The sequence below is a fragment of the Marmota monax genome, unplaced genomic scaffold (assembly GCF_021218885.2).
Source record: "Marmota monax isolate L192 unplaced genomic scaffold, Marmota_monax_Labrador192_F-V1.1 WCK01_AAM20220418_F8-fsc00075, whole genome shotgun sequence".
Classification (NCBI taxonomy): Eukaryota; Metazoa; Chordata; class Mammalia; order Rodentia; family Sciuridae; genus Marmota; species Marmota monax.
Window position 1 is genome coordinate 861,338 of NW_026694772.1, and position 18,345 is coordinate 879,682.

General features: G+C 32.9%; 1 protein-coding gene across 11 annotated transcripts in view; it reads left to right on the forward strand.

Moving 5' to 3' along the window:
• Dmd (dystrophin) overlaps positions 1 to 18,345 on the forward strand; it is a 2,205,817-nt gene that overhangs the window by 649,117 nt on the left and 1,538,355 nt on the right. For all 11 annotated transcript variants that reach the window (XM_058572890.1, XM_046425263.2, XM_046425265.2 and 8 more), the window contains one exon: positions 15,328 to 15,478. In XM_058572890.1, coding sequence (XP_058428873.1) covers positions 15,328 to 15,478 — 151 coding nt within the window. The remainder of the gene's footprint in view (positions 1 to 15,327; positions 15,479 to 18,345) is intronic.

The following is an 18,345-nucleotide window of genomic DNA, read 5'->3' on the forward strand; positions in this document are numbered from 1 at the left end:
GTAAAAAAAGTTAAAAATTCAATCTCCTCTTTTACTGACCTTCCCATACTGATACTTCAGTGTTCTCTTTTGAGAACTTCATTTTTCAATATTCTTCAGGGAACTAAATACATTTCCCCATTATTCCTGTGCTCCCTTTTTTCATTAGGACTAACAACATGGTATTAATTATTCATACTAATCAATTAATTAATTGCAGTGTGAAAATGAGTTGCGAGAAAGATAATTCCAACTGGAATTGAAATTCCACGTCTTCTATTATTATAACATTTAAAAAATTTTATTTCAAAAAATCCCCTTGTTAAAGGGACATCTATCATTAGATGATACCCAATGTTCATACATACAAAATGTGTATGTGATTTTCTCACCCACATCACAATGGATGATAAAAATCCTAAAGTGGCAATAGTACTACTTAAATAAGTTCAGCATAGAAATACCTTTGATCACAGGAAAAATTGGGGTACTTTTTTGTGTTAAGATTTTTAGAATGATCATCAGGAATGCAAGAACAACCTTTTAGTCATCATAGCTTTCATGAAAACAACTTAAGAATATTAAAATTGAGACACTAATAAGGAACCCCTTGTAAAACATAGTATTTTCTAGATAATTACTTTGAATACACATACACAAAATTTTATTTAAACAAAGCAAATTGAGAAATACGAATGTTTGTGGATAACTGAGAATTTGATGCCACTTGTGCTAACTTTGTGCATGTTCATGCATAAAACCTATTAAATTCTATTAAATGAGATAAGGCATCATGCAAATTTTGCTGGGCCTTATTTTTGACAATAGTATTGTGGGAGGAAACAAAAATCTGATTAGGAACAAAGGACATTGTCATTCAAAAATATTAATTCTAGATTTTATTTAATGCTTTAAATTAATATCAGCAAGTTTTTTCTATCATAATCATTATACTTATGACTAACTTCAGTTTGGAGCATTACATATTATTATCAAACATACTATTGATTTAGACAAGTAAATTGGTAGTAACCAAAAATGCATTAGTTTATACTTCTTATCTCTCTCTTCCAAAGAAAGGATGTGGATAGACAAGTCAGAAGCCATTATCCCTGCCTAAGACTAGGTTTAGGGATGAGAGGAATGATAATTATGTTTTCTCTAAGCATATTAGGTATAACTGAAAACATGCAAGAGTCCTTAAATTGATATAACAAAAGTAAAAAAGAAAATTTGAAATAAAGATAAGCTTGCAATTAAAATTTAAAAACATTTATATTCAGCATTTGTTAATTTTATCTACCAATATATTTACTAACAACAAATTGTTTGATATATATTCATTGTGATATATATATGTAATATATATGTATATTAATGTACATATATATTAATGTACATATAATGTGTATATATATGTATATTAATAACATTATTGGAAGACATTGAGTTATGATACAACTCAAGGCACTGAGAACACAATAGTAATCATAAGAGATAAAGTCCCAGATCTCATGGAGCTTATATTCTGGAGTCACTGACAGCCAATAATAAAAAGACCACAAACAAGAAAAATAGCAAATAGGAATATAGATTTTAAAGAGACTGAAAGGTAGTATGTTAGAGTGGTTGAGGGGCTACTTTTCAACTTTGTGATCCAGGAAGGACTTTGAATGTTAGTATCATTTAGCTTGAGATTTGAATGATTGGAAGAAATCGGCATTTGCAGATAAGGATGAAGAGTATTTCAGGCAGTAGGAATAACCATCCAAAGGCCATAAAAGAGGGATAGGTCAGCTTGGTGGAGGGATCAAAAGGCCTATGGGACTGAAGAGTTGCAGGAGGGAAGCTTAGAGAGATAAGGCATGATATATGATTGAAATACAAGTAGGTACCTGATAATATATGGCAGCCTCACTAAAGGTAAAAGATAAGGGCATTGAGTTCTAGACTGAGTTGAAGGAAAAAGCCATAGAAGGCTTTAAGTAGGAGACCTGTCAAGAAGGCATATAAGGGGCTAGGGCTGGGGCTCAGCCGTGGAGTGTTCTTCTCGCATGTGTGAGGCCCTGGGTTTGATCCTCAGCACCACATAAAAAAATAAAAAGGTATTGTGTCCACCTAAAACTAAAAAAAAAAAAAAAAAATTAAAAAAGAAGGCATATTAGCTAAGCCATGGAATAAAGGGAGGACAGTTATTAGTGCATTGCAATATGCCATATTTTAGTGTTTTAAACAAGGTAGTAGTTGTGTTTAGCCTTTTCTTTGTATTTATTTTTAGTTCATTTTTTTTTCCCTTTTTAACAGTTAAAATGATTTTTGCTTTGGAAATAGTAATCCTTGCTTTGTTCTTACAGGCACTACTTTTATACATTTAGGAACTGCTATTTGTCTTATAAACAATAATTATTCAAAATAATAAGATTTTTAGAAATGAGTAATAACATTCTCTCATTTTCACTGTGTCTAAAATCTTCACCAGTTTATTTAAAGGAGAAGCTCTCAATTTCTCAAACATTTTTTTAAATGTGAACTGGGGCAATATACTTCTCCTCTGTGATTCTTGGTTTCAACTGATTCATACAACAATGACAGGTCTGTGAGACTAATACACCAATAAAAGATGCTGGTTGAGATATAGTTTGAAAAAAGTAGTTTGTGAATGCGAAATTATTATAAAATGTAAAGAAAGATCATACTTAAAAATAACATGTTTTTTCATAGGTTAAGTACTTTAACCATATCATATCAATTTGCATTCTCTCTCTCTCTCTCTCTCTCTCTCTATATATATATATATATATATATATATTCCATATATATAATCCAACTCAAATTACTTCATTCATTTTTTTTCAAAGAGTATATTTGAGAATTTTTCTGCATGATAAGAATGATGAAAATTGCATTTGAAATTATTTTTTCACAATGAAGACATTTAAAATATGCACACAAAGAATTCAGTTAAAACATAAAAATATTAATGGTTTTCCTTCCTTTCTTCCACTTTTTTTTTTTTTACTCCACTCTCATTTGATTCTTTCCTTCCTTTTTTCTTTCCTCCCCAGTTCTGGTACCCATGCATATAAATTAATGATGAAGTGAAAACTAATACACTGAAGACGTTTGTTAAGACATGCTGTGAACTGGTAGTTTAGAATCACTATGCTGATATTGGTTAGTTACAAATCTCTAAGCATGCCTATCACATAGAAATAAGAGAGTTAAGTGATACTGGTTTCATTAATCAAAACAAAACAATGAAAACAACCCAATGTCTGCTGACATTCTTCAGTAAGAAATCCTAAGTTAGAAAGAAGCTAAATGATTTTTGTTTTGCTTCCGTTTTATGTAGCATAATACCCTAAGGGTAGTAGGAGGTGAGGGAGAGAGAGGAAAAAGACAAAACTTCCAACTGTGGAAGTACAAGAAGACAACTGGTGTAGGGACAACAGAAGATTTTCTTCTCTATGAATAAACTAATTAATTTGATTGAAAAATGCAACCTGCAGAGAGCAAAAGAGATTTACTGGCATTTCTACAAGGATTCATAAAGATAAGCACAGCAAGTTCCATCAACTTCTCTGATAATTGTGGTTAGGACATGCAGGGGAAAACTAAAACCTTTGTGCTGGTATGGGAAAAACATGAAAGCAAGTCAGTAAGGAGGCCAAGTGAAGTTATGTTCTGGTTTACATCAGCAGGAAGAGCGATATGAATAGAATATGGGTAAAAACACAACTGATAACGTGGAAAATCATTGGGAATTAACATCAACACATTGACTGGAGAGAAAAATATGTCTAACAAATATGGTTCATCTTTTATCCCCCAAAATGTATGTTCCAATCTTGAAATGAAATAATATATGTGAGAGTGTATAGAGTAAAGGAGGTGCTGAACAAATGGTGAGTTGTTTTTCCCCAAATGAAGTGACTAACATATTACATATATGAATATATGAATGGATGGATGGATGAACCGCACAATAAAATACTTCAGGTAGCTCTATGTTTGAACTGAATTTGTTGTAATTTTAAAGCTGCATAATCTCAACTCCTACTTGTAATATTATATCGCAGTTTGGGAAATCATTGATTTTCTTTTACTTCATCCAGTAATGTCAGAATGATAATTTCTTTCAGATCAAAGTGGCCTGAGGACTAGCAATATTAGCATTACCTGAGGACTTGTTAAAAACACACAGGCTTTGTTCTCAGTCTGATCTGCGGAATCAGAATCTGAAATTTAACAAGATCCTAGGTGATTCCTAAACATATTTATTTTGTGAAGCACTGAAATAGCTAAAATGATTACAAAATATTATATATATATTATATATATAAATTATACATTGTAATATATAATTATATATAACATATACATATATAGAGAAAGATAGATACATACATATATACATACATACATAGATACTGGTGATTGAATCCAGTGTTGCTTCACAATTGAGCTACACTTTATATTTTATTTTACTTTTTAGTTTGTGACAGGGTGTTGCTAAATTGCTAGGGGTTCTCAATATGTTACTGAGGCTGGCCTTGAACTTGAACTTGAACTTGATATGCTTCAGACTCCTAAGTTGCTGGAATAATAGTGGTGCCCCACCATTCTTGGCATAAAATAGTATTAATCCAACCTCCTTTGTATACCTCTACTTACACACTTTCTCTCTATATTTTTCTATCAAGTACGGTGGAACAAATATCTTATTTTTTCAGAAGCTCCAGAAATTGTGCTAGTGATGTTTCATGCAGAGCATGTATTAATACCATTTCCGATAGGTAACTAATGGAATATGAAGACTCTGGAGCAAGAATATATAATAGATACAATATAAGAGTATTGATAACATATTGCTGGCCTAATGAGAGGCAACAGTTATTTATATATTACCCTGGCATTTGGTCAAGTTGTAAATGGATATGGCCACAGTATCTTTTTTTTCTGAAAATGCTGTTAATGTCAACAACTAATTCTGTTAATGTCAACATTCTTTTTTTTTAACTAATATAAAGTATGTGTCTCTTATACTTTAAATTATAAACAAGAAAGCCAAATCTCTAGAATTCATAGAAATGAGAGAGCAGCATTTTTGGCAGAATGTTCTCTCATAAATAATGATAATTACCAAATTAAGTTTAATCCCTATTTCATCCATCCAACTAACATTTATTACTTACCATAGTTCCAGTACTATGTTAGTTATTGAGTGAACAAGACAGATTCCATCTCTTATTGAACTTATATTCTATTGAAAGAAGACAATTAAAATATATATACATATGATGTCATATGTGGTTAAATTATCAAAATGAAAATAAGGCAGAGGATAATGAGTGAAACATTGTTTGTTAATATAAATAAAAGAAGGCCTCCCTGATGAGGTAGTATTTAAGAAGAGCCCTAAACAAAGGGAAGTAAAAAGCAATGCAGATAGTTAAGGCAATGGGAATATACAAGTGGAAATATTCTGAGACAGGAGTGAGATAGGCATGTTAGAGAAACAATATGCCCATCTGACAAATGGTAAAATGATTACATTCTGATTAAAATGATTAAAATTAATTTAATAAATGGTCTTAAAAACAGATCTAATAGATGGTGACTTTTAAAAATAAATTTTAGTTGCAGATGGACACTATACCTTTATTTTATTTATTTATGTTTATGCAGTGCTGAGGATTGAACCCAGAGACTCACACATGCCAGGCAAGCACTCTACCACAGAGCCATAACCCCAGCCCAAAGTTAACATTTTTTGTAATCTTAATTCCAATATTTCTGTTTGGAAAAGTGTCTGAATTATTGTACTGTTTCCTTATGCTTGGTTGATAATTAAGTTATTCTACTTATTCACTGAAGAAATATTTATCATGTGTCTAGCTGTGCCAGGCATTTTGCCAGATCCTATGTAGTGGCAAAATTAGTGAAGTTGAAAGTGGGCTTCTATTGCCATATAAATGAATATAATCTCAGAGGGTCAACATTACCCATTCTCATTAGAGGTAGTTTAAATAATCATCCAATCATTGTATCTTCGTAGTGATCCTTGGTTTGTGATGACAATCTGTGAGTATCTTGATTCACTTTTTAAGTATTTAATCAAGAAGACTGAATTGAGGGTTGCCATAATGTATTTGCCACAAGAATCTTTTTCATCCAGCCATGTAGCTTCTTTATTATGTTACTGTTACTATTTTGAATTTATGTTTTCAAAATGCAAATGAATTTGTTTACATTTTGAAATTTAATCTTCCACTGGGTAGTTGAAGAATATTAGTAATCAAATTGTTACCAAGCAAAATGAATGAAGGAATAAAATAAATCGAGACTTTGAAAACAATGACACATTTTAAAATTTTCTCTCACAGAATCCTTTATAAAAACAATGTTATTTTCATATTCTATTATGAGTTAAAATAAATATTACTGCATGTTTAATGTCGGGGAAGATTGAAAATTTCATTTCCATTTGTAGGAAGAGGAATTTAGGTTCTTTTAAAAATATTTATTGTGAGGTTGTAGTTGGAAAACTTTGGCCTCTAAGATCATGTTACATGGTGTCACATAATGGTAACTATTATAATCATCAGGAATTTTCGAGAAATATAAATGGCCTGTTCTTGGTTTCTCCCTTGGCCTAAGATATCCATTAGTGGGAGAGGTAGTGTAACAGTGGTCCACTTCACCTTTTGAATGCATCGCTGGGATCAAGATTACCCTGAGTTATCTGTTTTCCACAGGAAGGATATGTCAAGGGGAGAAGTAGGAAGTGACTATCTACCAAATTAACAAGTGAATTTCACCTGGGATCCCCTGTAGTCAGGGGACACCTGGGATGTGGCCTTTGAATAGGTTCTTTAAAAACCCTCCGTTTTCCCTGCTGGGCAGAACCACAGCCTCTGGGATTGGAGTCCCCTGTGTTTCTCCTTTGCTAGCAAAGTAATAAAACTTCTTTTTCCTTTTTCTCAAAACCATGTCCTTGTTATTGTATTGGCATCAGGGACAAGGACCAAGCTTTCCATGACAGTAGTACTATAAAGAGGAGGATAGACACATTGCTTTTTTACAAAAATGCCTCCTATTTCAGTGTTTAAGTTTTCTGGGCACAAGAACACCATCCAACATCAGGCTTTGCAGCTGGGTCTTATAAAGAATGTCCAGGATTGGGAGGGAGGAGGATCTAGTTGTTGAGACATAATGATACAAGAGGGTAGGAGGCATGAACTACCTCCACTGATACTGAAGGCACACATTCAGAAATTTAATGTGGCAATATGAGGGCAATGTTGGTGCTGGTAGTAGTAATAAAATTATAGAAGAGTTAATAGTGGTGGTTGAAGTCTTACACATTTTAGGGACATTGTATTTACTTGTATTTTAGATCCAAAGTGTATATTTCATGTGGCATGCATTGAGCTTTGATAAATGTTACAACCTTGGGAGTTGAAAAACTAATTTGTTTGCTATGACTTATTCATTACTACCATACAACCAGAACACATTTATATGCATTTACATATACATAACCAAAACTTTTCTTTTAAAAATTCAACATTTCATTCCTATTTTAAAGCAATGTTTACATTTCTGTAACAGTGGTGCTCTTCACCTTTATGAATATACCCTTGGTTATTTTAGAAAGGACATATTTTTCTTTTTCTCTTCTCCTGCTCCCCCTTCCTAATTTGGAGGCAGGGAACAAGATGACCATTGATTTATCTGTTCTGCACAGAAAGGAGATGTCAAAGGAAACTAGAAAGTGACTATCTACCAAATAAACAAGTGAATTTCAACACACATCAGGGTGCACCTGGGACTCCCTGTTAGGGCACACCTGGAATGTGGCCTTTGAAGAGCTTTAATTTTTATACCTTTACTTAATTTTTTTGTAATGTGGTGCTGAGGATGGAACCCAGTGCCATGTCACACATGCGAGGCAAGCACTCCACTACTGAGCTACAAGCCCAGCCCTTGAATAGCTTTTTTAAAAGCTCTCTCTTCTCCCTGATGGGCAGAACCATAGCCTCTGGGACTGGAGTCTCCTGTGCTTCTCCTTTGCTATTAAAGCAATAAACCTTCTTATTCCTTTTTCTCAAAATTGTGTCCTCATTATTAATTTATCATGAATTGGCATTGGGGACAAGGACCAAACTTTCAGTATTATTTCTGGCATCAAATATATCATGTTTTCTAAATGCTCTATTTAATGATACACCTAACTATGTAAAATATTTGGTCATTCATTTTACATTGTAATCATGTTTGAAGGAGAAAGGGTCTCAGAATTATTGTGTTTTCTGTCATTAAAATAGAGCTTAGACTGAGAACAACTATCTCAACAGTATCAACTGTAATTTGCATTTTGGTGTCAACAAAGTGTAAAATATCTGTTAATGACATCACTTTCTAAAATCCCATCGAATGATCCTCTTCTTTCTCCTGTTTTTTTTTTTTTTTTGGTCATATTTTATAATTAGTGCCTTAAAGAAAATGAAGAAGATAAATAAACTTCATTTCTACAAAATTAACCTTAGCATACGTAGTATAGGATGATGGTGAAGCAGGCTCCAAGGCCAAACCAGTTGAGTTCCCACTCTCTTACCTCTTCTTGCTTGCCTTTTGGTTCATATAAACCAAAAGGCTAATTAGGGCTAATATAATATCCTGCATGAGTAGGATTTATCATAATAATACCTCTCTTATATGACAAAGAATATTATTTATCATAAAATTATATTTAAGTGTCAATTTTACCAGGCCAAATTGCTATTTAATAGATTATTTATGACCTCTATAGCACAGTTTATAAGTACAACAGTAATGACATAATTATGTGTCATATTCTGCCTCCATGTAATCTCCATACATCTGGTTCATGTTAACTCTGATATGCCATGATGACCAGACTCAACTCTCAAACATTTGCTAATTGTATCCAAAGGCTGAAGTGAAAATTATGGCTGATTCCTGAACACCAGCCCAGTTATTCTCAACCCTGGATGGTCATTAGAATCCCTGGCAGGAGATTTTTTTTTTTCAAGTATCAATGCCTGGGCTCCATTCCCAGACATTCTGATTGAACTGGTCTGTTCATGGGCTGGGACATCAGTTTGAAAAGTTCTCTCATTGATTCTAATGAACAGATTTTTTTTTTCTTAAGGCATTATTTGCATAAATTCCACTAATCCATTTCTTCATGATAGTTGAAACTAAACCTGGACTGAGACTCATGTATTTTAATAATTTTCTTGATGGGGAAATGAAGCAAAAACCCAAACAAGGGTGTTAACATAACTACATATTTAGCATATATTGGTGTTCTGGAAGCATCTAGTTGCAATTTAAATGATTGTTGAGTTAAAATCAAAACCATATGATCCAGCCATTGTAACCAGTTTGCTAAGCTTTTTGAATCATTTTCAATAAGTAAATAATTTTTTTAACTTTCATCAGTTTGATATTAGTTACTAATTGATGTATATTTGAAAGTAAAAAGTGCATTGAAAATTCAGTGTCTCTAATTCATACTGGTATCCCTCCAATAATTTATTTTGCATGTGAGATATGTTAATTGAACACTGTTGGCAGTTCTTTTATAATGTAGACATTCAAAATAATATTTCACTTCCTTTAACTAGTTGTATTCTTATTTGAGAATAGCATATTAGCAGATAATGGTGAATTCTAGGAAATTGGGCCCAGGAACTGGTCTTCTTCCTAAAGAGTTCATACTTCTTGGTAATTTTTAATTATAATTCTCCAGGATTTACAAAGTCCATATGTTTATACCTGTATTTGAATACTGTCTAAAATATGGTTATATATTTTTTTAATATTTTAAATAATTTTTTAAAAAATATTTTTAAGTTGTCAATGGACCTTTATTTTATTTATTTTTATGGGTGCTGAGGATCAAACCTAGTGCCTCATATATGCTAGGCAAACGCTCTGCCACTGAGCCACAACCCCAGCCCTAATATTTTATATAATTTTCTAATGCATTATAATGCCCAATAATTGCTATTAAGACCATCAAATAATAGGCTAAAATTAATGAAAACAGGTACCATTTTGCATTTACAAATTTGTCTAGAAAATGAAAATTTCAAAAAATTCTCTTCTGTGTTTATTGTTAGATTCCTGATCCCAGGATATCATTCCTTATACATATTACAGGGTATAATGAAATGGTGTAGGTAAGGACTTAAATAATGGTTTGTGACTTTTGTCAGTCTATCTGTTGATTTAGAGTTGTGTGCTGTCCAATATTGCAGCCACTCGCAATGTGTAGCTGAATTAAAATTATTATAATTAAATATAGTTACAAATTCAACTTCTTAGTTCACATTGACCCCACATGGCTAGTGGTAATCATATTTGATAGTGCAGAAAGAATATTGACATCATCATAGTGAATTCTTTTGGATAGCCCTGGTTAGACAATGAATGCCTTTTTATATATACTCTAACAGAGTTTCTATAAAACATATCCAGTGTTCCCATTGACTCCCTTCGTGTGCATATAGATATATTCCCATAGTAGGGTGTCAGCTAAGAGACAAATCTCTAGTAAATATTTTTAATATTTATTTTTTAGTTGTAAACAATACCTTTATTTTGTTTATGTATTTTTTATATGGTGCTGAGGAACAAACACAGGGCCTCGAATGTGTGAAGTGAGCGCTCTACTGCTGAGCCACAACCCCAGCCCTCTAGTAAAATTGTTTGAAAAATGGAATTTCCTAGATTGCCTTTTATTGCAACTAACAAAAACCCAACACACAGAGTGCATTATACCAGTATTCCTTAATGTGTGATATATAGACTAACCCCATAGGCATCCCTTGGGAACTTAGAAAAGTGAACCTCAGGCCCCATCATAGATCTGTTAACTTAGAATCTGTATTTAGACATACTGCATGTGGTAAAACCTTCCTGATATCTACTATGTTATAGAACAATAAATTCACAGGTGGGGTGACTCTAGGGACCATTAAGTCTCTAACTCCATGTTGTCCAAGTCCCAGGTTATTTTAGTCTATTTTGTTAGCTTTCTCTGTCCTTATATGATCTTAGTGAGTGGAAGTTGGTTGCAGCAGTTCCTAGTATCATATCCTGACATACTTTTGCTTTCAGGTATTGTCAGGACCATCTCCTGCCCTACACTGTTTTATCCCAATTCCACTATCTCACCTGTCATATATGTATAATCCATTTTCATTTTGCTTTTATTTCCCTTCTACATGATCACTTGAAAAAATAAAAGGAAATCAAGAAAACTGAAAACTTATGTTTCGTAGATGAAAGGTAGATTTTCTGTGTGAATTAGATGATTTTCACAAATTTATTTGCATCTTTGGAATGTTGGAAGTGTAGAACTTGTCATTTCAATCATATTTAAGTTGATCAGTACTGAAATTATCTTTTCTATGGACCAAAAATCTAAAATATTAGCGATTTGTATGGCCCAACTAATACAGTATTATTTCCATGACAAAGTAAAATAATTCAAAGTTAAGAGCACAGACTTGGATCACAAATAGTTTCCAATTTTTATACTGGTTTCAAATGCCACTCTGTCACCTTTTGCAAGTTCCTATGACTTTTGAACTTCCAGTGTCCTTAGTAATAAATTAACAATAGTATAATATACCTCAGTTGGTGGTAAAGAGGAACAATATGGTAATTCAATATTTGCCAAACACTTGCCAATTATGTTACACTTTCCTAATTTTTTTATTATCAGCACCCATTTTATCATTATATATTTAATAATTTTACTTAATTTGACTGCTTTACTTTCTAAATTATAAAATTGAGAATATAAAATTTAATGTACACTACATGTATATAAAGCATATATATATATGTGTGTGTGTATATATATAATATATATACATATACACACTGTAAAACATTAAAATAATTTACCCAATTTTTTTATTGTGCCATCAAAACTATTTTATTTTACTTTATTTTATTTTATTTTTTTAGTTGTAGGTAGACACAATACTTTTGTTTTATTTATTTATTTTTTTATGTGGGGCTGAGAATCAAACTCAGTGTCTCATGCATGTGAGGCAAGTGCTCAACCACTAAGTATAGCCCTAGCCCCCAAAACTATTTTAAAAACTACAACTAAAATGCATACCATTGTTTAGGAATCACTGAACTACTACATATAAAATATTTAATGGCAAGGTCATCACACCAAAGTGTTGAGTAAACATTAACCAATTTATTTTAATATTGGCATTCATGACATTTTAACCTAATGGTTAGCTTTCCCCTCCCTGAAGTTACCCCTTCTTTCACACAGGGTCGTGGTGTTTTGAGGGCTCCTAATCTGACCTTTTCATAGCACCCCCTCATGTTTACTTCTTCCTCTGACCTAGCCTTGACACGGGACACTCACTACTCCCTTCTTGCTGCTCATCCAGAGACCTGTGGCCTGTAATTCACATGCATTTATTAATGCTCTTTCTTTAGAGGCCTCAGGGAGGAAGAAAGCACAGCAACTTTTACTACCTGATAATTTGTTTCATGTAGCCCCAACATAGAAAGCAATAAAGACTGTTCAAACATTACTGGTTAATTAGGGTATCTAAGAAAACAACAATGAAAAAGTAAAAACTGTTTTAAATGTTATCTTAAACATAATTGTTCCTGTAATCCCAAGAAAAATTGTAGAAAGTTAAATTCTTTTCAGAGGTTCCCTGGGTGGATATTATTGTTTTTCTAAATTTGTCACACCCACCAGTGAATTTTCCTTTCAGAGGATGATCTTGTCAGATTGTAATTATCTATTCCTGTAAGATTCTCCAGGCTATTCAAGGATTTTTTGTTTGTTTCTTTTGGATACCCGAGATTGACTCAGGGGCACTCAACCATTGAGCCACATCCCCAGCCCTTTATTTGTGTGTTTTATTTAGCAACAGGATCTCACTGAGTTGCTTAGTGCCCCACTTTTGCTGAGGTTGGCTTTGAACTTGAGAACCTCCTGCCTCAGCCTCCAAAGCAGCTGGGATTATAGGCGTGTGCCACTGTACCCTGTGAGGATAGGTATTTTCTTTGCCCATGTCTAACAAATAGGAGTTTCGTGCATACATACAGAACTCAATAAATACTTGTTGAATGAAATATCTGTGTATAAGCTAAAATATAAATGACATTCTTAAATGAATTTTGTTGTTAACTCTAATAAAACATATGTGTTAGACTTGAAACTTTTATTCAAGTGTAAGTAATACTGTGGGTTCGTTTTTCAGTCTTGAAATGTGAAAGTTTTTAACTTAACATAATGACAAACTGAGCAGGAAAAAACAACAAAAACAAGTTATGATACTGCATCCAGTATTCATGAAATCTTTTATTCTCATAGAATCTTATTATCTGGTCCATTCTCAAATGGATAGACTAAAACAACAAAGTAAAATATTTATTTACATACCTTGTGATGCTGGGATGATATTCATTGTCTAAGAGGTTTAAACAACAACTTTCAGTTTTCCTTTCACTTAAATGGATGTTTCATCTCTGTTTCCATAAAAAGAAAATGTCTACATTTCTGTCTGATTTCCATGTGCCTCAGGGTATTTGTGCCTCTAAAATGTTAAAGGTCTGTAAATGGTTCAATCAAAATAATTTTATAGACTCCTTATGAATATATTTTGCATATTTAAATGTGCCAGTTAATGAAAATTTCTAGTAAATATTCCATAAATAAGAGTAATAAATTTCTAATTAAAATTGTACCTGCTTATAGGATCAGTATTTAATATATTGTACTTTCAAAAATGCTTTAAACATGACTTTTAAAAAAATTGAAAATAATATTTACCTTAAAATCAATGTTAGTATTTCTCATTTGAGTCTTAAGTTTTTGTTCTATCAGTGGATGAACTTATGCCATATTTGTATTTTCATCCTCACTATAAAATTGTGTAATTGACAGGCAAGGTATTATCTAATGTTCCTGATGCTGGATCTGTAATTGAGAAGGTTTTAGAATGTGGTCTAGGGCTTATCACTGGGCTATGAACCTTGGCCTTTGGACTTTAAATTCATTGCCTAGTCCATTATTTCCTGTGTCATTGAAAAAAAAAATTCTTTGTCTATTTCTGCATAACAAATGACTTTAAATTTTAGTGTCTTAAAATAATAATTTATAATTTCACTATGATCTTATAAATCAAGAAAATAGGCAGGGTTCAGGCAGGTTATTCCTCTGCTTCCAGTGATGAAGCTGGGATTGCTCCTTGGGCTGCATTCAGCTGGAAACTTACTTCTAAGATAGCATTTCATATTCTAGGGTCATCCTGTACATGGTCACTAATCATTTAGTGGCCTTGCCTCCATTATAGCATGGAATCTGGGCTCTAAAAGAAAATAAAAATCCTGTCATTTCTCTTACAGCCTAAATTTAGAACTGGTTCATTGTCAATTCTTTCCATTGAATTAGCCAAAACAAGTCAGGGATGAGGAAAAGTTGATCACTGGGTATACAGTTGTGGTTAGATAGAGTAAGAAATTCTGAAGTGCTGTAGCACAGCAGGGTGACTAGAAATAATAATCTTAAAAAAATAACATTTCAAAAAGATAGAAGAAAGGATTTGGGGAGCTGGGGTTGTAGCTCAAGGTAGAGCCCTTGCCTAGCATGTGGGTTCTATCCTCAGCACCACATAAAAAGAAATAAGTTAAATAACGATATTGGGTCCATCTACAACTAAAAAAATATTTTAAGAAAGGATTTTGAAAGTGTTTGCCATAATCAAATGATAAAGTTAGGAGAACGATATGTTTTACCTGATTTAAAGGTTATGCAATGTATGGATGTACTGAAATATCACACAGTTCCTCATATGTAAAATTTTAATATTTTTGTGTATGAGTTTTAAAAGAAATTAATTTAACTTTAAAAATAATGATTTGTGGCCATCTTTAACCACCACACAAATACTAAATAATGGGAATTTTTTTTCTAATGGGAAATATTTTTTCAAATAGATCATAACTAGGATTTTAATAAAAAGATATACTACTAATTCAATTACCAAATATTGTTCACACTTTAGTTAGCATATGCATGCTTTGTTAACTATGGGAATCTTTCTAGAAATTGGGATGTATGATCTCTAATAAACCTGAGAAATGATAGTTTCAGAGGTGATTGATAATGAGCTTTACTTATGCCATTCTTAATGTCCAAAAGATACTGAAAATTTTGAATATGCCATAAATTATAAATATCAACTGTCTTACCTTGTTACATGTTTGCTAAAAATAATTTGCTTTACTAGAGGTAATAATAGACTTTTTTCAAATTTTCAGTTTACATAAAGTTCTAATGGATCTCCAGAATCAGAAACTGAAAGAGTTAAATGACTGGCTGACAAAAACAGAAGAGAGAACAAGGAAAATGGAGAAAGAGCCCCTTGGACCTGACCTTGAAGACCTAAAACGCCAAGTACAACAACATAAGGTTAGCATATTTTATGCTATGTGTTTTCTACTATAAAACAAGCTCGGTATGTATATGTGTATTACATACACATATAACACACAAGTCATGATTTATAGACAAGAAAGAATTAAAGCTTCAAATCAACAATAGTTAAAAATAAATTTTGCCAAGTATGTTTTGTAATCTTTGTTGCTATGGTTTAAATAGGACCCCGTAAAATTCAGTTGCCAATGTGATAGTAGTAAACTGTGGGGCCTTTAAGAATTATCAGACTATGAAGGCTCTTCCCAGGTGAATGGATTATGACCCTTATAAAAGAAGCTTCATGAGCATTTGGCAATTGTTTGCCCTTCCACAAGAGGACTCAGCAAGAATATTCAACAGATGCTAGCACCTTGATTTTTGGACTTCTCAGCCTCTAGAACTGTAAGAAAATTAATTTCTATTCTTTGTAAGTTACCCAATCTTAAGTATATTTCTTACAGAAACACAAAATAGAGCAAGATACTACTTTGTCAAATACAGCATAACTAGGATTTCAGTATTTAAAAAACATCAAACTTATTTCTGGGACAGAATAACTCAGGGTATATGACCTACTAAAATTTTGGTTTCAGGGGACAGTTTCTGTAGGAACTACCTTCAATGCACATTTGAATATTTAACATATTTTTAACATATTTTTACCTTCAATTTGTAGTTATTTAGAACTTGCCGAGTTTGAAGACAAACTGAGGATCTGTAACATTGCTTTCCTGTAAAATATAACATTTTAATTTTAATATTTCTGTCATAGCTCTCTTCAACTTTTAATTTTTAGTTGTCTGAAGGCGTTTGTTGTTTCTGTGATTAAGATTTATACAAAACTATTTCTGAACCAGAATCTGAGTGTGCTTCATTTTAAGAAACACTATAAAATGTTAAATGTAGCTCTGAGTTTTATGGTTGGAATAGAGCATTGCTCAGTTTGTGAGGACACACTTGCAAATAAAATCTTGTTGACTGGCCCAGGATTAAGGATACTACACTTAGCAAATAAAAATACAAGAAGTCTAGGTACATTTGAATTTTGGATAAACAGTCAACATGTTTTAAAAGTTTATGTCCCCAGTTTTTCATTGCTTATTGGAAATTCACTTTTTTTTTTTTTTAACTGGGTATCCTTTATTTTATGTGGCAATTCTCAGGATCCAAGTTTCTTAGATTTAAGGGAATGTCTGCACCCTTAACTCATGCCTCCTAAAGCCATATTTTCTCCAACTTAATTTCCTCATTTTATAATGATTTGTCAGATCTAGCTTCACAGTTCTTCCATGAAGACAAGAGATGCATGGTTTTTATTATTTAATAAGCTACACATTTCGTTAATAAATGGAGCTAGTTCTTGTTATTACTGCCCATAAAGCAGTCTACTGGTTACAGCAGTTTAGGATGAAGCATTTAAGAAGAGCTGGAGATATGGTAATGGGGGGGGGAAGCATCAAATCTATTATAATTATCACATGGATGTTGTTAGTGATGTTAATTGCCTTATATCTTAATTGAACAGCTGAGGAAGGAAGGAAGGAAGGAAGATCACTCTGGTGCTAGTTCTCTAATTGTACCATTTTACTTGTGTGGATCATGCACTCTTTTTGTGGACCACTGTCTGCCCTCTTCTCTTTGGCCTGTGTTGGAAGTTTCATGTACAGAATTTGGGGATATGCCAATGGACTCATTATGTCTGAGGGTGTTACTGAGATGTAAAAGCATCTCGGCCAATTTAAGTGTGGACAGGAAGTAGTTGTAGCACTACCAGTGCTGCCTTAACCTATGATTGATGGGAGTTGATAGATAAATCCCGTAGAATCCATATACCATGGTGGGATAATTCTAAAGTGTGTTCCTCACAGTCTCTTACATATTCATCAGCAAGACTGAATTCCAGTTGTCCACAGAGTAACTTCCTTCAAATTATTACACTTTCATAATGCATTATGAAATCAACTCCCAAATACACTGTTTTCAATATTTTTCCTTCATGATCTGTTTTAGAGGAATCTAACTTAAGACAGCCTTCTTGCCCTAGAAATCGGGTTTCTAGCACTAACTAAATTTGTGATTTTTCTGAAACCACTAAGTCACTCAGGCTCTAAATATCTTCACTTAGGAAATAAGTGTGTTGAGCTAGTTGGTTTCTGTTTTTCCTTCCATTCGAGGTTTTAATGTGTTTAATTTGGGAATATGAAGCATTTCAAGAAAATGCAAGATGAGCACTGTAACATTGAACTTCAGAAGGCAGGGTGCAGATGCTGAATGCTGGGAATATAAAGGAAGAGCCATGAAGAAGGGCTCCAAAAGATAAGTGTGAATAACTTAAAGCAACTCCAAGGGAAGGTTTTAGCTTGCCACTCTGAAAAGACTCTTTATTAAGGTTAGACAGGCCATCCAGGATCTTAATATTCTGACAATTACCTGGAATGTTTTGTACTTTCCTCCAGAAGATATAAAGTGAATGGAATGGAAAATATTTGACTAATATTGCCATAAAATTTGAATAGATTGTCCATTACTTCAAAATATGCTGCTTCTGATGAGTATGAAATTGCATTGAAAAAAATAATTTGAAACAAAAAAATCCAAAGGATTATATGCAAGCTGATTATGAAACATTTTACATCCAGGACTTATTCATATAAAGTGTATAATGAGAAGAGAAGCAATTGGTTTGCTGGCTCAGTGAGGCTAGATCCTACCTCTAATCATTCAAACACACTTAAGGATGCATTAGTTTTTATAAAATTAAGACAAGAAGCTGGGTGTGGTGGTGCAGGCCTTTGACTGGAGGCATTGGGAAACTGAAGCAGGAGGAATACATGTTTCAGTTAGCCTGGGAAACTTAGACC